General features: G+C 38.1%; 1 protein-coding gene across 1 annotated transcript in view; it reads right to left on the bottom strand.

Moving 5' to 3' along the window:
• The window catches only part of MPPED1 (metallophosphoesterase domain containing 1), a 48258-nt gene extending 22241 nt beyond the window's left edge, over positions 1-26017 (bottom strand). The window contains exons 1-3 of the mRNA XM_009818161.2: positions 25851-26017; positions 20505-20686; positions 4772-4997 (exon numbers count right to left, since the gene is read on the bottom strand). Of these exons, the coding sequence (XP_009816463.1) occupies positions 4772-4997; positions 20505-20686; positions 25851-26002 (560 nt within the window). The 5' untranslated portion in view covers positions 26003-26017. The remainder of the gene's footprint in view (positions 1-4771; positions 4998-20504; positions 20687-25850) is intronic.
• Positions 26018-27308: the final 1291 nt, after the last annotated feature.

Raw genomic sequence — 27308 nt, 5'->3', positions numbered from 1 at the left:
AAAACACGTAGTAGGGCAGAGTCCATTATTGGAACCTTGTGCAGCAGAAAAGCAGATGTAGCAACACTCAGGATCATACATGCAAGTATGAACCTCAGAGAGGTGTTCTCATGTTGATACAAAAATGTACATGCACCTTTATAGGCGTTTATTTCTACATGGCAATTCTGAATAATGACTATAAAAGGAATAATATATAGTTGACTCATTCAGCAAGCACAGCAGATCTTACTCACTGAATGCATCAGGGGTTTTTGTGCAAACACAGTGTGTAATTGTGCAATTAAAATCTTTAGCAGTGCAGAGGCACAAGTGGACTGTATAGCCTATCTTCATTCCAGCTGTAGCGAACACTAAAACTCTTACCTGAAAAATAATAACACATTGTGGGGGTAATGAACTATAATAGAAGGCTGAAAATCTATAACTGAAACACTCACTAATTATTTATTAAAATCGTTGCATGAATGATGTCATCATAGAGATAATATCCAGTCTGATGACACAGAAAAGACCTTCTCCTTCAAATCCAAATTCAAATTTCCACTATTATCCCAGCTTCCTGACTTCCAAACCACCTATCGGGACCATCTACTGCTTGTAGGGAGTTTGATATCAACAGCAGAGCTCCCTATTGTAGGGACTTCGTTGATACCTGTTCATTTCAGGTACCAACACTGACACCTAGCTCTAGCTCCATATTGGGACTGACAGAATCACAGAAGCATTGCTCGAAAAGGACCTTTGGAGATCTTTAGTCCAACCTACCACTCCCTACCACTCACCACCAGTAGATCTGGTCAGTCACGACTGTCTAGCCAAGTCTTGAAAACATCTAAGGATGGATTCTCTGACACCCCTCTGCTGTTCTTGCTTGCTGTATTTTTACTTCTATGTTATGATTTTGTATGTTACTGAAAAACAAATTAAACCCCTCTGGAAAATGGCTTCATCTTTGGGGAGGCTTAGCAGTCAAAAGTACATTATATAGAATCATTATAAAGAATTATTTGGGTTATTCTATCTGCCAGTTTGACTTTTCTCATAGCAGCCCAGAATAAATTGGGGTGTTTAAAAGTACTTTCCATCCAGAAGCTTTCCAATTTACAATAAATGCTATTGAGGAACCAAGGTCTTTGTTTTACATTCATAGCAACTATGGCTATTCTTTACACAAGATTGCTTCCAGGACTGTGAATATGTTCTGGCCATGTCCAGGGTTTTGCTGGGGTGAAACCAGAGTGCATCTTCCTGTGCCTAGCTTTTTATGAAAAAAATCACGGTGTCCAGCCTTTATATGGAAAAAACCCCCAATGGTTCCCAGTGTCTGGGCTACACTAGAAGGAAGTACGTTGCATTCTCACTGATGCCCTGCTCATCCAGATCTGGCAACCAACACCGTATGGTGCACTGTCAAAAGCATCAGCCCCCCAGGCCAAACACAGCCACCCTTAAAATTCAAGATTGCTCTGGACACATTTAACATCTTGGTATTCCCAAATTTCTCATGAAGCACCTAATGTTTTTCTACTCCTCTCCCTCATCATCTATACTGATAATCCATGGTCCAAGATACCGGTGTTGCAAATACTAATTCCTAAATAGCAGCTTCTGTGCTTTGCAGCTTGCATTTCAAAATGGATGCTCCCTGCTTGATGATAATACCAGTGTAATTAACATTTAAGGCAGTTAAATTTTTGTTAGTGAGTAGAGGCTCAACTTGGCTCTTGAAATCTTGCCCTTGGAGCCCAGGAGAGTTAGAGCATGGGTTTCTGAGACAAAACAGTGTCCCATTTCTTCTATGTAATTCAAAATAACCACTGAGTTCTAGATAATAATAGAGGTCAAAATACCCAAGTGCTATTGAAAATATTTAACCACACACAAATGGTACATATTTAAAAGGCCTTAGAGACTGGCATGTTACGCAAACCGATCAAGCTCTCATGGTTTACTTTGCAACTAAAACATCTTAAGCGGAAGTACAATCTAATTGTGTACAGGTCATAAATAAAAATGCAGATGGCTACAGGTAAACACACTACGTTAATACTGGTTGGCATTCACTCAGACCTTACTCCAGCATTCTCTAAGTACTTTGCAACTATTGATTAACTTGTTTTATAAAGGAGGGATATCTCTAGCTTGCGCTTATTTTTACAAAAGGTGAAGTAAGACAGAAGGGCAGGGCTGTAACCAGAAATGGAAAGGTAGGATCTGGGGCCCCAGTCTTTTAATTTCTAGATAGCTCACCTTCTCATTAAATAGAGCCATGTATGGACAACAAACATAAGCATAATTGGTAGTTCTCCAATTAAACAAGTCCCTTCAAAAAGCTAGATGCCTATTTTCAAGGCTGGAAGAGAAAATTATTTTAGGACACTAAACAAGCAACTGCATGAAATTTAGCTTTCTCATTGAGTTCTGAGATCTTAAAGAACTCTAAATCTTGAAGTCTTGACTAGGTTCATAAGCATTTTCTAAAGGACTGGCTTCATGATGCAAGGGCAAAAAAAGATTCACCATGGAAAGTTCACCAAAGTTCTGTAGGTTTTTAGAGATTACATTACTACGATGTACAAAGAAACTGAGATTGATTTCCCAGAGAGGCTATGACAAACCTCTCTTTTCAGGGTGAATGAAGTATAGAAACAAAAATAAATGTTAAAGAACAGTGGTGATCAGTAGGCACAGACTTGTACTACAGCCTTCCATCTAGCAGGCAGCTAGTTTAACCCACACAAAATAGCTGTTTCTCTTCCTGAGTTTTCTGACTGGTGGGCTGGCTGATGTGACTTTGTTCCTTCTGCATCTGGTCTTCTGATAAACTAATGAAGAGCGACTTATTATTGCTACTGTTGTTGTTGCTGTTTCCACTGGACATGACATCAATTAGCATGGAAACTTCATTCAGCATTGCATAATAACAAGGAAAAAAAACAGTTTGGTTGGAAGACTTTCATCAAGACTTTTTCCCATATGGAGTAAGCAAAGATCTTCAAAGGACCCTACAACACTCATCTTCCAGGACCATAAAGGGGTGGGAAATGAGTCAGCAACACTGTGAAACATGTAGTGTGGAAGTTTAGATATAACCTGAAGATGCGTAAAAGATGGAAAGCAATCTTTTTTCATGAAGAATAGGTCATGCCAGATAGCTTAGACAACTTGTGCAAAATGACAGGATTAGCGCATAAAGGGAATGCAGCAGATCTGATTTTACAGAAACATTATTTATGGGTTAGTGGGTGGACAAAAGTTCTCTCAACAGATTTTTACAGATCTAATCATACACAGAAAGTTCAAATGGTTTCCTTTAGCCTCTACTTAGTGCTACTTTATAGATAGTGTTTTGCTTTAATTTAATTTATCTAGGCTTTAATGAGACTTTTGGTACTTTATTGCCTAGAAAATTATTACTGACACTGGAAATATGGTGCCTGGTTACGAATATTGCAATGAAGATATGAAGTTGCCAGACATATTGTAAACAGAGCATAATTACAGTATTTACAGTTGAACATCAAAATGGGAAGAGATGCCAAGTGGCATTTCTCAGAAGTTAATATTGGGACTGATACCATCTAATATCTTCCCTAATAATTTGGAAAATGAAGTAAATTGTACTTTGATTGAATACACAGTAGACACAAGAGGAAGATGAACTACAACACAGCAGGTGGGTAGGTTGAAAATACCCAGGAAGAACTGGAGATCTAAGAGGGAGAGAGAGAAGGGTGCATTTAAGAGGGAAGCTATTTAATGTAGACAAATGTAGAATAATAAGCTCAGACAAAATTAACACCCATCTCAAGTAACCAAATGGGAAAATGCCAATTTTCATTAAAAAAAAATTCCAAGAGATTTCACAGTTTATTCACACTGAAAATTCACATTGGGGTATATACACCAGGTTTGACAACTTGTTTGCTACATTCCAGCCTGATGTGATTTTAAAAGGAAGAATAACAGATTCCCTTAAAAACCTGCCTTTTAAAATAAATTTTTACTGATTTTACATGTATACCGAATGATCATAAAAGACCCAATTTACAGTCCTGTTAGCGGAAATAACAAAGTAACATAAGTAAGAGACACAGAAGCAGCACATACGAGGTCCAAGGTGGAGGTCAGGAAGCCAAAACCCATCTGTCTCCAGTACTGTCAAGGAGTTCTAAGTGTTCACTCTATGCAGTAGAGCAAAATCCATGAAATACTAGGTTGCCACTGATTTGTTGACTTTAGAAGCTCAACTATACCTTGAGGAAAGCTATTACTGTATAAAAGAAAGTAAGATTCTGAGGGATAATAAAAAAAATTGCCTAAACAAATACTGAAACAAGCTTGCTGAGTTAAATGACTACTGTATACACTAATGAACCTTAAGTATTATCTGTAGGACGGAAATTGTCAAAAGAATGTATCCTTGCAATAAAATTAACCTGTAATTATACAAACTCACTAAGTATAGAAAACATATTTTAGGACACAAAAACCCCCTACGTGGACTATGTTAGAGAACTGCTTCTGGCTGAGAGTTTAAAGAGCACACTACCTTTTTCCCATCATTATTTGGTTAACAATACCCATAGTACAAGTACATTATTTTGTCACAGGAATAATTCATTACAAGAAAATAAAAAAACTTTATCAAACCGAGTATTACTTTTATTCCTAACACAGCAATCCAAATATAGCTGATGCATACGAAATGGCTGATGTGATAGCAATCAACAATATTTTTTTTATGTATGCTTAAGAACCGGCTTACCAAGGGGAGCCATATATTCTGAATCCCCTCACCGTCACTTCAGAGTCTTGAAGATAGATGCAGTTTGTTAGAAGAGACTGTACATTTTCATAGCTCTCTGGCTTCAGCTTAGAAACAGAGGGGAAATAGTAAAAGTCCTGCTTGATTAAGTCAGCCATGAATTCCTGGTCAAAGGTCAATTCATGATTTCCTGCTATCACAATCTTGTATTCATAGGGCAGGCTACCTAAAACAGTGAAAAACAAACAAATTACTTGTTTTATGGAAAATCTGATAAAAGAGAACAGACAGACTCACAAACTATTATCAATGCCTATAATATGCTCACACATTTGAACCAACCGAACTACTACACGTTACTGTAATTCCTGGTGATTTCGGGTGAATGACATTACTGTCTTTTTCAGGGCACACTATGATTTAGCATGCTTAGCATTAATGTGTTGAAACTACTTTCAACTCATCAACCTTAAAAACCAGTCTGCAGACTTCTGCTCTACTATTTACTTCCAGTTAATCGCCATTTGTGCTGCAAGTATCACTTACTGTGACAGTGATGATAACTCTCTGACAGAAATTAGGGTTCAAAGACGACTGGCCGTAACACTTCATAAAATAGTGTCAGCTCTCTTCTCGCAGAGCTGTGGTCTTTATCAGCTTGTACTGAGGAGGTCTTACAGAGTCAGGACTTGGGTCAGCCAGAGGGGTCTGCTGCCCTCTTCGCCCTGACATTAAGATCAAGCCTTCAAGCAAGACAGGGATTGGGTTTAGCTGTCAAAACTCCACATTCCACAGAGAAGTCTCACTGTTTGCCTCTATCCCATGTTTTATCCTGCTCCATTTTCTCAGTGACTTCCTTAGATCCATGGACTATAATTTAAAGTGACTCATGTTCAAGAATATTTTACAACCCGTATTTAGTGAAAAACCTTACAACAGCCTCCTGCTGAAGGCAAGAATATATATGCCCACACACATGGGTTCTTCCTGAGAGCAGCACTGCAACAGAAACTTTCCACCTGACTCCACATTCAGTTATCAACTGGATTCTGCCCTTGAAAGCAGGCATCACCTGTCTCAAAAAACTCAACAGAAACCTTCTAAGTATATCTGAGAGGAAACAAAGACAGAAACTGTGTAAAGCTGCATTCATTAGCTTTGCTTCTGCACTCTTAATCTGCATCAGGATGAAGACAGTCAGAACAGGAGATTGGGAGGAAATACAAGTATTTTATTGAAAATGAGACCCACCTTGCAGAGCAGCAATCTTGTCATTTTTTATTTTAAAAATGTATTGTTAATGACATAGAAATCTTTAGTGATGATCTCAAGCCTAACCTAGAGGTAGGGTGTTTAGAGAACATGAAACACCAGTCAATATGCAGTGGCAAAAGTTGGCATGAGTAGGACTTCAGAATAAAATGCAACAGCATGATTCAGAGTTACGGCAACAGGAGACAGACAACAGTGCTAGCCCAGAAGAGGTGCCACATGGCTGAACTCATTATTTGCCAAATGAAAAGATCTGGATAACTCTGAAGTATAAATTTCAGACACTTGTAACACCTGTATTAGGAAAAATAATCGTACAGGTTCCACTCTCTCCTGTGGACCCAATGCATATGTGCCTTTAGAATATTTATTGACAGAAACTCTTTTCAGATATTTATAATTACACATTGAGTCTTGGAGATTCAATTATTTACCTGAAAGACTACTGGAAATGTAAATTTTGTCATTTTTGCTTCTGAAATGCTTAGCATTTTGCAGATGCGTACTCCACCTCTGCAAGTTTTCCAGGTGTGTTCACACATGCACACGCAAGTTAAAAATGTTACTTACATGCTACAATATGTACAGGCACCTACAGGCCTTAAAGCATTCTTGGGAAACAGGAAAATAAAGAAATCCTGTATACCGCAATATTGTTAACAATTCCATTTCTATTTTGTTTTGTAAATCTTTTCCAGCTCATCTGATCCATCCATCCAGCAGCCAAGAAACTGTATGAGCTGGTTATAGTTGTTGCTTCCACTAATGTATTTATGTCATGTTGCTGTCTGTGGGTGTTACTTAGGCAAATTAGCAAATTACTCTAAATGTACAGTTACATTTATTATAGTGGCGGCCAGAAGCGCTGCTGTAGTTACAGGTCTGTCAGCTTTTCAATTAACAACTGTGTTTTTGATGAGTTTGCAGCTCAGGTTTTTTTCCTTTCATTCAGGCGGCAACTTGCTAAACCTATTTCCCTCTCTTTGTCTCCACAAGTCCTCTTTACCCTTTAAATCTTATTTTTTTGTCTAACACAGGCATTTTTCGTTGCTTATACACAAATTTAACAATATTTTGTTTAAACTTTGTTTCTTAGAAGACTTATGAACATGCTTCACTTTTTACCCCAAGTGCTCTCAAAGTGCAAAGTCAACCTTAGGTATAAATCTTGGAAACTTTGTTCTTGGCTGGGCACCACTGTCATGAACTATATATATAAGATGCCAGCTGAGTGGCTGCAGATGAGGACCCTCAGCTATCAGACCACAACATTGATTACACATTTCCCCATCTTTCCTGCTTCCAGTATGATCCATACTTACCAATGCTCACTCTAGTCCTCATGCAGAAGTCAACACTGAATGCTAAACATCTCTTTGCACTAAAGGGATGGTCCTCCTACCACTGACCTCAGAGGGACAAACACCACCTTACTGCAGCAGGACCACAGTCCAACATGGCGTGTCAGCACAATCCTGAGAAATGCTGAATGTTTCAAGTGCCTTTTATAGCACTAAGATCCACCAAACCGCAATATTTAATCAATATTTACCTGAAAACTACCTTAAAGTAGCAACTCTTTCCTACTTCTGACCTCCAACTCCTTACTTTTCCTTTTTATATGTTATTATTAGAATTATTCTGTATTTTCTTATTCCATTATGTCATTCCAACACAAATACATGGTTTTCCATCCCTAGGCACATACTGCACAATTTGTAGCCCTGGCTCGGTTGCTGGATAGGGCTAAGACCTCCCCAAGAGCACATAGCCTAATAGCTGTTGTATGACTGTGTTTCTACATGTGTCCATAGCTTTAGAACAACCACTTTTCCATCCATTATTTTTTGTGGCACCGGCTTTTGATCAGAGATAATTCAAACACTTCCAGGTTGACCAGTTTATTCCCACACCTGCTAGTGGGTGCTAAGGACAAGCTGCATAGAAAAGACATCAGGCACATTTCCTGTCCCTTCTTAAACAAACTGAGCTAAGAATGTCGAATTCCCACTCATGCAGGTTTTCATGACTTCTTATAACAATTGCATTTTCCTAAGAAATATTCCTACCAAAGACAGCAGTGGCTACAATGTACCCATTGCAGTGGGTTCCTTTTGTCTTCCATTTACAAACTCCACGAAAACAAGCCTTAGTAAAGGCACTGGCTAACATTTTCATTTGCTAAGCTGTTTTCCTTTTTTTTATTTCTTCTTCTTTTCCAAAATAGTCATATGCTAAACATTAAGTTCCCGGACTGCTCATCGATGTGGGCACCAATGGTACCGCTACAGCAACCTTGATCATATCAAGGGTGACTGACAGCCCTGAGATAACAGTGAGGGGGATGCGACCCTGGTGGTACCTCCTCAGTTCTCCCAGTGATGGGGCTCACAGCTCAGGTGGGAGTGGATGCATCCCACCGTCAACACGATGCTGCGTGGCTGGTGCTGCAAGCAGGGCTCCAACTTCTATGACCACAGGACCCTTTGTGAAGAACAGGGACTGTTGTGCAGGGATGGCACTCCCCTGGCAACCTGGGGCAAGAGTGTCTTTGCCAACAGGTTCACTAATACAGTGGCAAGAGTTTTACATTAGGTGTGTTGGGGAAGGATTGTCATGCTGTGAAGTGAAGCGCCAGCATGGAGGCAGTGAGGAAGCAGCTAGGGGACAATAGGATGATGAAGGCTCTTGCATTGTAAAAGCAGCCTCAATGGGGCTCCTTTCAGGTACCTGTATGCACACAAGCACAGCGTGGTGTACAACCAGGAGGAAGGAGAAGTCCATGCACAGTGGAGAGCTGTGACATCTCTGAGATTATGGAGACATGGTGGGATAGCTCACCTGACTGGAGTGCTGCAATGAATGAATGCAGGCCTATCACCTGTCTATCACAGGTCTATCACCTTTGAAAAGGATTGGAGAAGTTCCCAATGGATGGAACAAGGCAAATGCCCCATCCGTCCTTAAGAAAGGCAAGAAGGGGAATCTGGGGAACTACAGGCCATCAAGCCTCACATCAGGCCTGGGAAAATTATGGAACAAATCTCCCACAAAGTAATTTTCCAAGCACGTGAAGGTCAGGAAAGTGATTTGGAACAACCATCATTGATTTAACTTGGGTAAATCATACCTGCCTAATGCAGTTGCCTTCTATGAGGAGATGAATGGCTTTGTGGATAAGGGAGAATACTGGATGTTGTTTGCCTTGATTTTAGCCTTTGACACAATCTCCCATAGTATCCTTATAGCCAAACTGATGAGATAAGAATAGATGATAAAGCGGGTCGAATATTGCCTGGAATACTGAGCTCAAAGGGCTAGAATCTGTGGTACAAAGTCCATCTGTCAGTCAGTCACTAGAGGTATCCCTCAGCTCGTGATGTTGGGGCCAATACTGCTTCCCATCTTTACTATCAGTCTGGATGATCTGATGGAATGCACTTTCAGCAAGTTTGCAGACAACACCAAATTAGGGGTGGGGATCTGCCGACTCACTCTGGAGGGCACGCCTGCTATTCAGAGGAACCTCCAAAGGCTGGAAAAATGGGCTGACAGGAACCTCATAAACTTCATCAAAAGCAAATGCAAACTCCTGCACCTAGGATGGAGTAACTTCATCCAACAAGACTCAGCAGTGTGTCTTTGACCACAGCTGGCCGGTATTAGTAACAGCGAAACCAGCTGAACAAGGTGAGTGATCTTCCTCCTCTGTCTAGCACTTGTTGAGACTGCATCTGGAGTGTGGTGACCAGTTCTGGGCTCCTCAGTACAAGAAAAATACTGACAAACTGAAGCAAGTCCAGCAGAGGGCTGCCATGATGGTTGGGGAACATGGAATATGGGGAGCGGCTGAGATCTGAGTCTGTTCAGCTTCAAGAAGATGAAGAGAAGATCTTTACTGCTGTCTGCAACTACCTGATCTCAGGACAAAGAGAAGGCAGAGCTAGGTTCTTCTCAAAGGTGCACACAGATACGACAAGAGGCAACAGACGCCAAGTGGGAACATGGTATAAGGGAAGAATTTTACCATGAGGATGGTCAAAAAGTGCAATAGGTGCCCAGAGCAGCTGTGAAATCTCCATTCTTGGAGGTACTCAAAATTCAACTGGACAAGGTTCTGAGCAGCCTGCTCTAACTAGACCTGCTTTGAACAGGAGGTTGGACTCAATGACCTCCAGAGGTCCCCTCCATCCTGTGTTTCTGCAAGTCTGCACTGGAAAACAAACAAGAATTTTTAAAAGCCTGCAATGCTGAAAAAAATTAAAAACTCATCTTGTGTTCTGATTCTAATGGAACAAATCTATGGTAGACAAGCAATTTAACAGGACTAGAGATTATGTTCCATTAACTTTGGTATAAGTTTCTCATACTACCCATTTAGCAGATGAGTAGGACTAAATACCCAACTGATAGCCAATTAACATTTGATGCTAGCATATGGCTCTGCTGGTGGGCAGGTAGCAAACTTAGTATTAATACAGAAGCTCTATGTATACAAAGATACTAAAGAAAATTTATGGCTGTCACAGGAATTCTGCACACATACCCAGGACAAAATTAATTCCCCAGTAAAATTAAGGCAGCAAGCACGTAAGAAATAGATCTGCCCTTCAGGAGTGCCAAGAAACACATACAAGAACATATGCTATGGGAGTCAAAGATATATTTTCAAACTAAAAAAAGGAAAAGTTTTGAATTTGGGGGAAAGTTTTGGGGTTTTTTCTGAATCCTTATTTTGACTAGCCATAACAAGACAAGTGTTTTTGCCCAAAGACCAGGGATGCCCCCGTTCACGGCACCTTAAAAGTTTCTGCTAAAACATCCTTATAACCCGGAGATGAACTACAACTAGAATTGGTTGGAAAAATTTTACCTAAACAGTTTTCTGTATTAAAATTATTAAAATACCACTTGGATGGAATGGGATATATTTGGAAATTCATGTAGTGATTCTGACATTACCAAGGAAACAAAATGAAGCAAAGTGTCAGTTTAAAATATTTTGGGGTGAATAAAAATTTCATTTCTAAGCAAAATTTTTTTCTCCTCCCATAATATATAACTTGCAAGAAATTAAAATTATTTTCCTCCATAACCAACCTCTAGCTACTTCATCCTATTTGGATTTGAAATCAACAGAAATGTTTACACATCAAAATTCTGTCAGAAACACACTGGCTCCAATTCTGTCCCAGGCTTCAGGGCTTTCTCTTTCAGGCTGCATCCAGCTTTTGCCTTCTGCCAATTTGGAATGGGGCTCCAAGCCACCATCCACTCTTTCAGCCTCTATCTTAATATGGGATGAGAAGACTTTTCCCTTCCTTTTCCTTCTTCTCTGCTACATGGTTCTTCACCTTTCCAGCCTCATTTTTCCCTCTCCTTTCCTTTTTGTAGTCTCCCCCTGTATGCAGAAAAATGCTGGAGACACATTATATTGCACTTAATTTAGCAGTTTTAGCAAAGAGTATCTTTTTCTCACAGAAACAAAACTTGTAGAAGTACGATGCTTTACACTTCTGTAGGCTTGTCTCTCCATATCCCTCTGAAAATGTCCAACAGATTCAAAAGTCATTTACTATATTCAGCAGACGAGTAAAGGCCCCAAAGATAATTATGTTCCTTTGAATTTCCTGAAAGTGTCTAAGACGACTAATGCCCAGTCTGAAGAAGAGGCTTCAAAGGAATGAGACACCTAAGAACCCACAGAAGGTCTAACAAGACAAAATCCAAGAAGTCAGGCAGCAGTGGTTCTGCTCCCATAACAACTCATCACACAAAAAATTCTGCCCTAAATCTCCTAAATCAAGGTAATTTATTATTCTTTGAGATTATTTTACCATCAAGAAGCCTAGAATATCATATTTAGATAATATATAGCCAGATGATATTATCATCTTACTAAATTCTTTAACTAGATACATGGAGTTTTTGTCAGTTGTGGCAAGCCCTCCTCAAAAGTTTCTTAGCCTTTGTTTGCTTAGTGTAAGAATCTGCTAGTAGTTCTGGTAATATAATGTGTATAAGAGTATATATATATTGTTTAGCTAGTAACATCTTTGTTTATTCCTTTCATTACTGTAGATTGCTAATTAAGAAAATCAACTGAACATCTAATTTTTTGCATGTTTATGCACCAATTACAAAATAATTACAGCAATTCTTAACTTCTAAACTATAGTAGGTCCTTTTTATGGTGAACATAATTTTTACAAAATAACTTGAAATGCTGGGGAACCATTTGTTGAACTACAAACTGCATCATGCAAAGCACTGAACAATGTGCCTTTTATTTTCTCTGCATCTGAGTTTGTTCAAAGTAAAATTCTGTGTGCTTAAAGGTTCATCCCGTTCTATCAGCAAGTCTTCTCCTCCGTAAACTAGATCGACACTGCAAATAATTCAAAAGCAAATGCATGATGTTTATACTCCAGGCTCCTCTTGTACTAAGATGTTAGTCATCTTTATCGACCAGTGACCTCCTTTGCAGCTTACAATTGTTATCAACTTGCAACTTCACCAAGATAAATGCAAACTTGTAGAAGCAGATGTGCTTTGCTTCTCTCCTGGTATTGTACTGAGCAGAATTTTCAGTATTCATTAAAAGCAGTGACAATCATGTAAGTGCCCACTTAATGCTTTTTCCCTCTCATTTCAACCTTTTAGAATACAGCAGTGAGTGATATAGTAAAAAGACTGCGTAACTGTCTCAGATTGCTTTTTTAGCATCTCCTTGACAGTTCTGTGTTTAAACACTGGGGCTGATGTCTGGGAAATTCACATTAACATACTTTTTGTATGGTGTGTAATCTGGAATAACATTGTAAATGAACACTCCCTCCTAAGTCATCTGTAACCTGCTAGCTCTAGACATTCTTGCATTGTAAAAGCCAGTAATTATATCAAACACTAAAACAGCAAACACATACAATACTACTCACATTTGCAAAACAGGATTTTTTAAAAATAAATAGATAAAGGCAAATCAAACTAAAAAATATCTTATAACAGTCCAACTTAGGCTCTTTGATATCATGTTTTATACGCACCCACACAAATGTATAATAATTGGCCCAAATTACTTCTAAGGAAAAGTGGGTTTCTTTCACCCTGGTTTATTTAATTACCCTGTAATTATGCAGAACCAACCCAATGCATGCTGCAAACTAGGCCATTAGAGTAGCTGTAGTGAGTCAAACTAAAAGATTATGTAGCTCTGTACCTTCTCTCCACTAGTGGTCAGTAACAGACGCCAAGAAAATTGTACAACTGCAAGGTTTGCCTAGATTGAACCTTCCTTTGATATGTACCCTTAGATTATGGCAATTAATGGTTTGAGAATCCCCAACTACGTAAGCCATAGGGTCCATTTTAATAAATAGTTTTTCTTTTTTACTTCCTGGAATAGTTATAGTCTTAAATAATACACCTTTCTGAGGAGATAAATTTCTACAACAGCTTTTCTGCCCTTTAGAATATTCTAGTTTTGGTTTACAACACGTATCAGGGGACAATGAAAGCAAAGGAGATAGAGAACTGTATTAAAAAGTAACAATTAAAAAATATTTTAGACTTCCTACATGGATATCTCTGCACACTGATACAGATTCCTGTTCAGATCTTCAGGTCCCACAAAGGTGCTTTCAGTATCTTCCAGCTGTCACCTGCTAGAAGGGAAGACTACAAAGAGCTGTGTGTCGTGTCAGCGGGCGAGGGTGCACAGCACTAATAACAATGTTTAATGTTTGTGTATAGTGCTTTGCAATAGGTGTTCAAAGTGCTGTACTGAGAATAATTAATCCTCCAACACATTCATGTGGTAGGTGGATCAAGCATCATTTTCGCAATTTTGCAAGGGGGAACAATAAAGAGGCTGTCAAATCTGAAGAGGACTAACTAGAATTTGGTTGCCTGTCTTCCTCAGGCTCTTTCAAATATCTCTGCACTTCTGGACCACACTGTTTTCCTAAAGCTACATTTTTCTTCTAGTCTGGAGTAAGGCTGGGTATTACTCACTTGCTTATTTTGGGGGTCAAGGTTCTCAATATTTATGAAAATCATAGGATGTTTTTAGGTGAGTCAGAGACTCAGAATCTTGAAGTCTGGCTACTTTCCACTCCATCAGTGGAAAGAAGCAACCTCAGTATTAGTACAAAGTACAAGAAATCCCCAAAAGCACACATGTGTTTGGAAGGAGGGAATGAAGGAAAAATCCTTTAGCACCTACTGCTCTTATAGCTTCTACAGCTTCTCACGACGAGCACGGGAGGAATACCTGGAAAGCAGTTTTTCTGGATCATCTTCCCAATACAGGGATGTAGCTTAAATATTCCCTGAGACTCCTGGCAGTCAGTTTAACGCTCAGAAGTCTTCAGGACATACTAACACCCAAGAACTGGACAAATACTGGAAGAGTGTGTTACAGTGCACTTTTCTGTGCTGTACTGTCTGAGCCTTAGATGTACAAATGGATATGAGCCATCACACATTTAAGAAATGCAATAAAAACCAACACTTTTTTTAGTATGCCCAGTCTTTTAAAAATGACATCTGTTCTAAATCCCTACACAACTCAATGTTTTTCACTGCGTTTCCAAAGCCATTCTTTTGTAAATAGATAATTAGTGCTTAAATACTTCTTTCAAGGGGTTTCTACATTAACATAAAAATAGTGTAATTACCGATGGTCAAAATGGCATGACTACAATTTATAAATTCTAATTTCTTTTGCTGCTCTGAAGCTGATTTTCTTTCTTCTTCAACACAATTTTAATCTGTTTTAAATGTGAGTATTATTGAACCTAAAAATATAAAATACCTGTTAAGAGAGGAAGAAAAATAACTACCTACCATCATTTTGCAAGATTGAACAGTAAAGCAAAAGTAAAGCTAAGCCTAGTGTTTCAGGCTTTTCTGAAGATCTTTTATTTTTTATCAAGAACTTAAAAGTAGGGATGATGTTTAGTAACCAAAATTAGCTGATTTTGTTCTACAATCTAATACTAGAAACAGGTAATTCTAGTAGTGCTGGTTACTATAGCTGGGAAGGCATTGTCACTCTAAAATACTTTTTAGTCTGAAATAAAAATATTATCCTTTGAGCTGAATGTGGCCAGGTCAATTCCTGAAGTGCATGTCAAATAATTTTATCCATTTTTTTTTGTGTGGGTGTACGATATGCAAGTAAGATTAACATTTGCAGGAAAATGCTCTGAAGAGCTAATTATTGTTTTCCACTACCATGCAAAGCCACCTTCTATTTTTTTATTTCAAATTTAGCTTGAACTTGAATTTCAAACAGGAAGACTGTCTTTGACATTGGAAAATCTCAAGCAAACACACTGAAACAATGGATATTAGAAAATGTGTTAGTTTAAGTAATCTTTCCAATCCATGCACAGAAGAGAATTCTCAGAGAGAATATGGAAGTATGTGTTGCAGCTTATATCACAGATCGGTTATTTAGTTAAGTTTCCAGGAAAGTAACCCACAAGCTCAAAGTGACAGTGGGTCCTGGAGCATACACAATTTGGAAATGCTATTACAGACTTAAGCAAGGGGAATTACAAGAGCAACTGAGCCAAGCAGGCAATTTCCAGTGCCAACAATAAGGGAGATAAAAAATAGAGATGGTTTTGGAGTCATTATTTGATGAGTGCACTAAGGCAGGATATGTGTCTTTGTATTTGTCCTACAACACATTTGATTTATATGCAGGTAGGGAATAAATAACAAAAAAATTAAAAAGCTGAGGACAAGGACAGCTACAGTGCTTAGTGAGTTTGATATATCTTATGATATAATCTACCTTATCTAGCCTTGATTACATAGAATCACAGAATGATTTGAGTTGGAAGGGGTATTTAAAGATCATCTAGTCCAACCCCCCTGCCATAGGCACGGACATTTTTCACTAGAGCAGGTTGCTCAAAAACTCATCCAACCTGACTTTGAACATTTTCAATGATGGGACATCCATAACCTCTCTGGGCAACCTGTTCCGTGTCTCACCACCCTCATTGTAAAAAATTATTTCCTTATATCCAACCTAAATCTACCCTCTTTCAGTTTAAAACCACTGCCCCTTGTCCTGTCACTACAGGCCCTGGTAAAAAGTCTTTCTTCATCTTTTTTATAAGCCCCCTTTATATATTGAAAGGCTGCAATAAGGTCTCCCCGGAGCCTTCTCTTCTCCAGGCTGAACCCCAACTCTCCCTGTCTTTCTTCACAGGTGTTCCATCCCTCAGATCGTTTTCATGGCCCTCCTCTGGACCTACTCTAACAGGTCCATGTATTTAGAAACAATTTCCCTGAATTATTTTTGTCCGTTTAAAGTGATGTCATTAAAATCTCCTGGACATAATGGAAAATTAGCATATGTTCAAAGCCGTCATACCATGCATCCTTATAATGTTATTAGAAAGTTTCACTGGCCTCATGGCCTTCCATTTACCATAATACATATTTTGTACTTCATTTTTCCTGGTTCTCCAAAATTGGATTTTCAAATTTGGAAGAAAAATACAGTCAGAGAAGAAACTAGGTTGAAAAAGGAAAAGACGAAATATAAAAACAGGAGAAAGGTCAATTCGGGAAAAGAAGGGACGGAAATGACCAGGTTAGCACCATTGGCAAGCTTTGTAAACTAACTATTCATCCCTTTTTCCCTCTTTTTCTAAGCTACCCTGAATAAAGGTAGCAAAATAGAAATCTGACTTGCAAAAGTACATGATGATACTGCATGACTGGGCAATAAAAGGACAGATGAAACTGAATATAAATTTATGCAGAATAATTCAAGTGCTTGAAAAAATATACCAACTATAGATACACATTGATGGGTTCTGAACTAGATAATACCATTCAGGAAAGAGTTCATAGAGTTATAACAGGCAATTTTAAGAAAATGCCATCTCATTGTTCAGTCACAGTCAAAAATAAAAACAGAATAATCCACAACACTAGGAAGGAAAAGCGAACAAACTAGGAAATTTCATTATGCCAGGGGATAAATCGGTGGTGTTCTCAGATCATGTGCAGTTTTGGTCTCACCATTTTTAAACGGACATAGAACAAAGAGGTACAAAGAGTGACATAGATGATCAAAGGCATTTAAGGACTTCTAGAGTCTTCAGCCTGAAAAACATCTTAAGGGCAGATATGGGAAGAGCCTATAAATTCTTAAGCAGAATGAAGAATGAAATTGTTCATTTGCCTCTTCCAGTATTAGGAAATACTAAATGAAACTAGTAGGTGACAGGTTCAAAATAAGCAAAGTTCTTCACACAATCCGTATCACATTGTGGAACTCTGATGCAAGATTGTGTCGGCACTCAAAATTTGCATAGATCCAAAAGTCAGTTAAAAAACTCAGAGAAGAAAAACCTATATATCAAATACAACGTAATGCTGTGGCTCAGGAAGTTCTTGGACTGCCTACCAGAGAAAGCTGAGAGCTTTCAGTTAACAGCCAGTTATCACCAGCATCAACCTAGCCCTAGTAAAACCCCAAATCCCTCAACGGGAAGCGGGGACAGGGCTTTGAGAAAAAGAAAAGTGAAAGAAAACAACTAATTACCAAAAAGAATGAAGTGAAATGAAATGAAGTGGAGGGCTTTAGGGGTCAGAGGATAAAAAGTACAAAGCTAGGTGACTAAGGGGCAAACAAAGCAGAGCACCTTGGCTGCTAGCCACAGTCAAAGACGATACTGGGCTAGAGAGACATATTATCGGAGCTGGTACAGGCCTTCCTGTGTACCCTCATACAGTCAGCCTAAAAAAGAGAGAACATATTTTAGGGTATGACTCAGCAAGCCAACGTGCCTCTATTAGCACAACACTTGAGCATGTGCTTGATATAACCATAAGGTCCATGGAAGTTAATGATGTTAATGTAAAATATACTTTGCACCAGACAGGCACAGAAATTTTATGTAGAGCAGAAAGATAAAATCTGAACTTGCCGAAGGGCCTCCTGAAAAGATGAAATAGGCCGATAAACCAGAGTGGCACAGACCCAAGAGGATGTGACAGAACAGAAGGCTAAAAAGCACATAAAGATACGGTGCAAAAGCAGGAGTAGGATATGTATCTAGTACCTAAAAGGAAGCTGAGATCAAGGGAAGGTGTAACAAACAAATATTCTAGTGTTTATTCCAAGGCATAAACAAAGTTAAAGTCTGATAATGGAAGAAGACATAGATATGACACAGAACAAAGTGGGAAGGTGAGCCCTCTGCTATGGGATGAAGGGAGAGGGAAATTTGGTGGCAGCAAGTAAGAATGATGGTGAAGGTAAAAGTCCATTCCAGAGTCTGTCAATTACTTTCTCAAGAAACTAGTAAAATGTTAAGACAAGGAAGAAGGAGAAGGTTGGGTAGGCTGTGGCGGTTGGAAAATCATGGCAGGTACTGGAAGCAGCTATCTAGAAAAATCAGAACTGTTGGAGACCAATGCCTTTCACAACAAAATGGACAACCAGCAAAAACTTCTGAAATTTCTTCTTCTCAAAGAGAACACTTTTAACCATTCTACCATTTACTATAGATTTTGCAAACACTCAAGGTATTCAAGAGTTGATAAATTGTTAATTTAAAACAAAAAAAAACTTTCAAAAAAAGCTGAAGTTTCCATTTTGCAATCTCATTGATTTTGAACTGGAACAAAACTTTACAGGATAGCTGAATAAAACCTATGTAGTGACCCCAAATTATTTTTCTATTGGATTTTCCAGTATGAATTAAAAAATTAAGTGAAATTTTGCATTTTTTCAAATTGCCAAGAAACTAAAAAAAAAATTTAACTTGCTAAATTTGCATATCTCACAGGTGCTCTTGCAAAAATATAACTCAAACCACAAAGATCACCTTTTCCCAAACCGTACAATACCATGACATTGGAAGCATGCCTGAAAAGTCAGAAAATTAAGCCTTCTCTTGGAATAAAAATGATGAAAAGACCATCACAGAAATGCCTTGGGAAATCTCCCTACCATACTGAGAGGCTTTCAGCTTAAGGACTTCCTCAGAACACTGTACAGCTGTGACCAGCCGGGAGGCAGATGGAGAACCAGGGAGACAAAAACTGTGTAGCAAGTAATGTGTGTAGCCCCCATCCTTGCTTGCTAGCAATATCCCAAAGCACTTTTCTTCCCACACTAGCAGATAAGTAAAATGGGCATTATTTAGAAGGGATAACCATATGGTTTGTATAATCTTTATATGCTATTTTCAGTATATTATTACCACACATGTTAGAGACCTACGAAATAGGATTAAAATTTGCTTTCTGTTTTACAACCAACCTGTTCCATTTGTGTACAGAGACAGAGGTGAGAGCACTATAACAGAGTATGTTACTTCCACATGCTGTCCCGACCTTAACACTCATAGAACAATGCAATTGGTCCATGTGGGGCACATTATTGGGTTACCAAGCTTAAATAAATATTTATCAGCCTTGCTGATAATTATTTGCTAGTAAATATTTGTTTAAATTGTGAAGTCCTGACTTTTTTTTGTATTCCATTTCAGCCTACATGCATCTGTCTGCTCTGTGCCTTTCCAGTGTGGAATGCTGTAATATGTAGCAAAAAAAGACAGGAAAAATGCAAAAATATCAACTACAGGAAAGAAAATCAACCTAAAAACTGAAATCCATCACCCTTAAACTGTGTCCTTTCTCTCTCCTCCTTCTTCATTTCCTCTCACCCTTTGTTTGATAAAGTATCAGAATCCAGAATCCATTTTTATTCTAAATTAAGGTATCCACACTGCTGCAGGAACAATACCGATCAGGGTTTTTGTCTGGATACAGTGTATGCTTTCCAATTTTCACTGTCTTTTTTTTTTAGCATATACAAAACGTTGCAGAAGGACATGTAAATCACCACTGTCTTGCCCAGTGGAACAGAATTTCAGTTACCAATGCCAACAGTTGCCTACAGAAGGCATCTACATCTGGTCTGCTACATCCAAGACAGCAACCACAGGCACACGTTTTGCTTTGTTTGGAATTCATCACTGTGGTGCAGCTGAGCCTCAGATAAAAAAACTATGAGCCTCCGGGGTTAAACAGACAAATGTTTTCAGTCACAACAACTTTTTTTGCTGGGAAGCAAAGCCATAACAATGTATGTAAGAGGTTTTATGTAAATCATTAAAGGCCTACTGACTTAAATTGTTGCTAACACCAAGAAGTTGCTTAATGTACACTTGAGAGTGTGAAGGCAGAACAGATGAATAGTCTCACAAATCTTATTTGCTCAGTTGGAAAAATGCAAAAATATTTGTAAAAAAAAGAAAAGGGAAAAAAATCTGATTCCTGCTCATTGCCATTCAAATTTAAAAGTCAAATTAATATTCATCATTTCTGAGTGCATGATGGTTTATATTGGGAGGCAGAAGGGGCAGACACAATCAGTAAACAAATTTATTTTCAAATCCACACAGAATTCAATACCTACCTAGCCACTCGTTGAATTTTTTTACTTCACTAGGAAGTCCCAGCTCAGTAAAATCACCAGCATGTATTAACACATCTCCATATGGCATTTGGATGGGATCAGTTCTTGAGTGAGTATCAGAAATACAGACAAATCTTGTATATCCTGGAGGTTTGGGAGCATCATGGGGCACTGGATCAACCCTGCAGGAAATGCATCATAACAAGGTTATAAAGTACTTATGTACTTCTTAGTGTCTACTTTGCAATTCTAATACTCTTTTTTACCTTTACAAAAGATTACACAGACTTCTAGATCTGTCTGATGGAAGGGATTTATTAAAACAAACCTAACACTAATGGGAGGTGTAAAAATTCTTGATGTTCACATCACAACATTTTCAGTATTTGTTGGGTAGATGGATTAATTTAAAGAGATTAAGGAAAAGAGATTGAACTATGGCAGTAACTCCGAAACAAATACAAATAAATCAAACGCATTGGCAGTTTCAAAGGAACAGTACTACCCCGTTTCATTGTTTAAATATAATTACACGGTACACAGGGAAAAGATTTCTTTTAGATACATAAATACATTTAAATGCATTTTTTCTAATTATAACTTTTTTCTGCAAGTTATATAATTCCAGCAAATTTAATTAACACATTTTGGAGATATGTTTCAGTGTGTTAATGCAAAGTAAGATAAGAAGTCTCCTGACAACAGCTGTAAATGTACGTTCAAGCCTGACTATTGTCAGGACAAATGTGGCAACTTTCTGGGCTTAATTATACTAAATGAAATCAGATGCTGTGAGGGGTGAGGCTGCATTGTTCAGAGCCCAATCTCAATACTCAAAACTGAGGAAACAAAAAGATCTGACCCAGTTTGATGAGACTTACTTATGATTTAGAAGAGGAAAGCAGAGAACACCTCTCTGCTATATGAGGAATACTTATTTTCAACTCAATCTTTTTACCCTCAATCCATATTTTGTTAGAATATAGAGAAGCAAATGTATCTATATGCAGCTATACTGTATCTGCTATTCCAGTTAGGGAATTCTGGTGGAGTAGCCAGAGATGCAAGAGTTTTATTTATGTCACCAGAAACCAGAGAGATACACAGAATTGTTATGAATTATTTTACTTTTACAACATTTATTCTGAAAGGACAAATAAAATTAGTTTTGTTCACTGTTACAGTATATAATATATATTTCTATCCCTTGCTGGTTGTGCTTCAATTCAGGAGCTTACTTTTATACAAATAAACTCAGGAAAAAAGTTAGAAATCTTTGCTATTAATAATACTACCCCTGTTTACTGGGTAAATTTTCAGAAATTTTATTGCTTGAAAGACATACAATAATTATCTTTAATCATGCAATCTTTTCTTTAAGTTAAAGAAGAATTCTATGAAATTTATAGGTGGGTAAACTGAGGTCGTTTTGACAACTTCACAAGATTAGTGAGAGTGAGGAATAAACCGAAAACATTCAAATCTTGTTAAATACAGTAAAAGTTCTTAGCATTTTCTACAATGTAACTACAAAACTGGAGGATGAACAAAACAGTTTGTACCCGTCTTTCCTATACCTTTTTAGTAAGAAGAAACGTTGGGGTTTTTACAGCAGTACTGGAGAAACAGCCTTTTAGTATAAGTAAGTACCTTGTAGTCGTCTTTCTGAAGTTCGTTTTTGAGCAGAAAGTAACTAAACATGAGGTAAGGAGTAAAACCAGCTGTGATCAAATCATACCTAATGAATACCCAGCAGTATGTACACGCTAGTGGGATATGTAAGCAAGCACGTACTGAAAATTGTATAACTTGGCTGACAAAGAGTGGAACGTCTGGACCCTGAGAGACAGCAGCTGTGTGTGTAGGGCTGAGGGAGCGTGTCTGTTGCGAGAGGACCACTGGCACATGTAGAAGGGCAGACGAAAAGAAAGAGGTAGATGCAGGGGAAGTTAGGCATAGGAGGTCACAACCTCAAACAATGCAGCTGCATGCCTGCCATTGCATGTTAAAAATGCCTCTGTTTTGGAGGGAAGACAGCTGCCACAGAGAGAGCTCCATGGGTGGCGAGTGGAGGTAGCATGGGTGCAAAGGAATATGAATGGTGAATGGTGGGGTTTAGACTAGTGAGTGCAGCTTGTCATAAGGTGCGAGCTGTGTGAAGGGCAATGCATTCAGTTCATGGACTTCCTCCTCAAAATGAACCGGGATGGCTGGATAAAAATGAGGCAGAGCTGACCCTGGCTATCATTGTAGCCATTTAAGATAAGTAGATTAAACATCAATTCAGTAAACAGATTTCTGATTATTGGTCTCCCTGCCCAGCACTTCCCAAAGTGAGTTACAGGTCATATTAGTAAGCGAGGTTTAAATTATGCATACTACCCTGGCACAACATAAGGATATGGACTGGTCTAAAACACCACTTTTTGACTTTTCATGGTAGAGTAGCCTTTAAAGCAGGTGCTGCTTCTCCTTCAGAGATCTTTTAGAGCTCAGCACAGCAGTAAGTTGGGTGTTGGGGAGTAGCATGCATTTCACATGTTGCTCCTCTGAAGCTGAATGGAAGAAACAACAGACTTACCATGGCAACCCAGACAGCACATAATACATATGCTTTTTCTTATAGTTTGGATAGGGACGGGGAAGATGTGGACAGCATTTTCCTGGTTGCTGAGGTATGTGTAACTTTTAAATCCTGTGCAATGGGCCAGAGAATCTTCATGGGAAAAAGGCATCAATACAAAAAAACAAAATAAATGAGATGCAGATTTTCACGTTGAAGTGATATGCACACACTGAGGCCGGATATAGGTAAAAACATATGTCAAGTTTCACAAACACATCTAAGTTGTATTACTGGAAATAATTTCTGAATGCTCCATCCTCATATTCTTGTGTAACGCATTCCCACAGCAGCTGTCACACCAACACCCAATGCACTGCTTGCAGCGTGAGCAGAGGAATAAAGATCTGCTGATTATTTTTGTGCAAATGCTTTTGGTTTTCTTTAAACCAGTATGAAAACTTGCCGAGAAATTGAAAAGCAAGTTAAAAAATCTCAGAGCAAAACCATACCAGAGGTTAGTTTATACACTAGATTTCAGTGGTTTCACAAAGGAGCAAGACAGGAACTTCCCAGAAACTACTGATGGACTTGAAAACGCTGTCAGAATTTATAACCCTTCTTGTCAGTGGCAACTCAGTCATCTCACAAGCACAGGGATGACAGACTAAGACGGGGCTAGGAAAGGGCTGTCAGCATGTTATGGATGCTAAAAAGTGAAACAAGAAATACAAAACTGAATGGAGGACCAAGGAAGAGCTGCAAGATTTAATACAGAAGGAGCACAAAAAAACCCCTGTGATTAAAGTAGTTTACTACAAGTTCAAATGTTAACAGGTCTATGTGAAACCTGTTTATGATTGCCTGCAACATCACTAATCTAGCTATTTTGAACTATACACAAAGCCAAGGCAAAGCCCTTACCTCCCTGAAGTTAACGACAAAACTTTCATGGACTAAAGCAGGGCTAGGATTTCCCCCATAACAATCATGTAAATAAAAGGTGCTTTTGTTACACTTTTTATGTCTACTTTTCCCTTCTTTGTTACTATTCTATTCATTAGTAGGAGGTAAAAGCAATCCTGCTGGTATTCAGAAACATTATTTACAACTTCTGTACCAAGAGAAAGAGTAGGTCAGATTGTGGCAAATGTTTCAATTGATTTAGCCTGTTTTTCTATTTGCACAAGCTTTTTCAGTAGTATTAATCATTCATGAAAGATTGCTAAACTCTTCTGAGGAACCATTTTCTAAGGATAGCTTACTTTCAACTACTTACTTAGGTGCTTAACTCCTATCATGCAGTTGATTGTCTAAGCAGTCTAGTAATATGATTTGTTACTGCTAAGAAGTTTAAACAACATATTGTTGAGTACCAAGTGGATACTAATAAATAACTTCTTTTCAGCCCACTAAAAAACATTCAGTTTTTAAGACCAGTGAACAAATTCATGAGTGCTCAGGAACTGTCTGAATATTCTCGAAGAATGGCTAAGCCTCGACAAATAAAGCAACCTGCATTTGGCATTTTCATTTGTAAAAGTATTTCTGAACCCACATTTGTTTGTTTGTACTTTTGCTACCATTTGCCAGCTCTATAAACAAAAGATGTTTCCCAGTGCTAACGCTCAAGTCATTTTACTGTTTGCATTTCAATAGTACCCAGAAACCCCCAACACAGACCATAAGCTAATACACTGCCCCCAAAAACTGAGTGTTTGCTCACCACCCTGGTATATCTGTTAGTCTTCAGATTTTTGTTAAAATAATACCTAATTTATGCCAAAGAATGTATGTAAGCATTCACTAAATATACACATAGCATTCAACCAGTCATAATTGCTGAGTTTTTTAACTGCAGAAATCATGGCCTATGTTTGTAAATTACCAAATCATATTGAATACCAAAAATGGGAATGAGGTGATTATTTATTCAGTCTTCCTAAAGGAACAAAAGTTTCCTTTTAAAAATTGAAAACCAGCCTTCTGATCTAAAGATAAGGCTGCTTCTCTCTTTAATAAACACAATAAAATGGTGCAGACATTTTTATTCCCTATAAAAATATTTTACAGTAGAATTTTATACTTAATTTATTCGTAATAGCTTTACTGTTTTGCTCTTCCTTCTGGCTTTAAACTTTATGGCAGGTTTCATTTTGTAATTATAATTCTCCACTTTACATTACAAGTAAATCATTTAGAGCAGTTAATTTTACTGATGTTGTCATTATATAAGAAGTCAGAAACAAACACATTATTTTAATTACTCTTTAAGCACTTGGCATCTTCAGCACATCGGTATGAAAGTAAGTTGTCGGATGGGTGCCCACACTATTTTATTTATTGATGTGATTTTTCCCTTGTATGTAGCTGTAATATAGCTATCCAAACAGTATGTGTTGTATAGATTCAGGCTTGGTATTTTCAACAACTATTTACATCAATAAGCAAGTGCACAATGCAAACAAACGTTATTAAGACTGCAGAAAGTATCATCCTTGTAGCATCTCTTATTGCCACTGCTTGTTGTTTATTTCTCTTTTTAATACTTAAGTATTATGTATTAAAGTTATGCTAGTGGAGTGATCTTTCTCCCATCTTTTAACAAAGTACTTGTACCTTCCAAATGGACTGATTTTGTATCATTATAGTAATTATTATTAGAAAGGCAGCAAAACAGTGTTCTTTGAATTCTTTTTGACTGGTCCATCAAATACCACATCGACAAGGCAATAACAATTCAGAATGCTGTGCTAGAGCAGTAACAAAACTATAATACTTACATTTGCACATGTGGGGGCTGAAAACGTCCCTGGTTAATGTTGTAGAACGTGAAAGCCTGTGTGGGGTTGGAGCTGTACTCATCCACTTCAATTATGAGTCTACTGTGCTGATGCCTTCTAGCTGCCATAATGTGCGACTGGGCGAAAGCCATGCTTGCACTGTGTAGCTCGGCTTTTTCAGGCAATCATATCTGCTATCTTCCTACATCGATGGAAGAAGACCATGACATCTCCTTACCTAATCAGCACACTCCTCTTCGAAAAACCTAAAAGCAGATTGAAGAGATGAAGCGTAACTGTTTGACAGTTAATCTGTTTGGAATTTGCTTTTTTTAATATGAGATGAAGATGAAGGGGGGATATGGAGGGACGAAGACACACAGCTCAAAGAACTCGTCACAAAACTTTGCAACTCAGCAATTTGATGAACATACTTTAGTTGGGGGTGGGAAGCAGGAAGTGGAAGTAAACTTGCTAAAGAACACCGGGGCAACTTGCTCAAATATTTCAGGCATTTAATACAAACCTAAAAGACAAGGCAGTCATTCTTCAGAATGGTGCGTCAAATAATAATGTTTCTTCAACACGATCATTTACTCGCCTTTCTTTTTTTACTGCATTGCTCAACGTTTATTCCCCATCCTCCTTCACAAAAAAAACCACCAAACCTGAAACTGAATACACAACCGTGCACAACTAAAATGCAAGTTAATTAAACAAGAATCAGTTTAACCAATTCTTCAGAAAGTCTGCGCCATTTATTATGGGGAAGCATTGCAAGGGGTTGTTTCTTTACATCCTAAGGAACAGAGCAAATGGCCTTCTGTGCAAATGCTCCTGGTTTTATAGTATCACTGAAGATACTGACACATATCCTGACACAGATATGAAGGGCTCCCCCTTCAAACACATTCTCTTCTCAGTCAGCACCAGCCCAACTTTCTGGATTCACTGGAAAAGAAAGTGATTCAAAGGCTAACACACAGTTAAATATTCTTAAATATTAAAAAAAGTAAAATCCATACAGGTTTTATGTTTGGGAATAAATTTTTCCCTGAAGGTTATGCAAGTCTAGAACAGCAGCACTGAAAATGGGTAGAGAAACAGCAAAGCAAAACCGACTGGAATGCAAAGAGTATCCCCTAGAAACAGCAGAAAGTAATTTAAATGTGAATTTTACTTTTATTTCTGAGTTTTAATAAAAAATGGATTATAAGCTATAAAGGTGGGTGTTTTTACAGTATAATTTTGCATCCTTTTTAAAAGTTGTCTGTCTTAAATATTTACTTTCATGCGAGCAAGGGCTCTTTTCTTCTAGGGAATATAAGTAATGTGCTTCAGAAGATATATTTCATGAAAAGCCACGCTAGAATGCAGCAATTCACTTAATATGTGCAGTTTCTGGAAAGGAGGACTACAAGTATTTTATGTGACCTTGCTGATGTGCCTTACTTCCAT

This window comes from Gavia stellata, chromosome 4 (assembly GCF_030936135.1).
Source record: "Gavia stellata isolate bGavSte3 chromosome 4, bGavSte3.hap2, whole genome shotgun sequence".
Taxonomy (NCBI): Eukaryota; Metazoa; Chordata; class Aves; order Gaviiformes; family Gaviidae; genus Gavia; species Gavia stellata.
The sequence above is the reverse complement of the archived record's forward strand: the minus strand, read 5'-3'. Positions and strand labels throughout refer to the sequence as shown.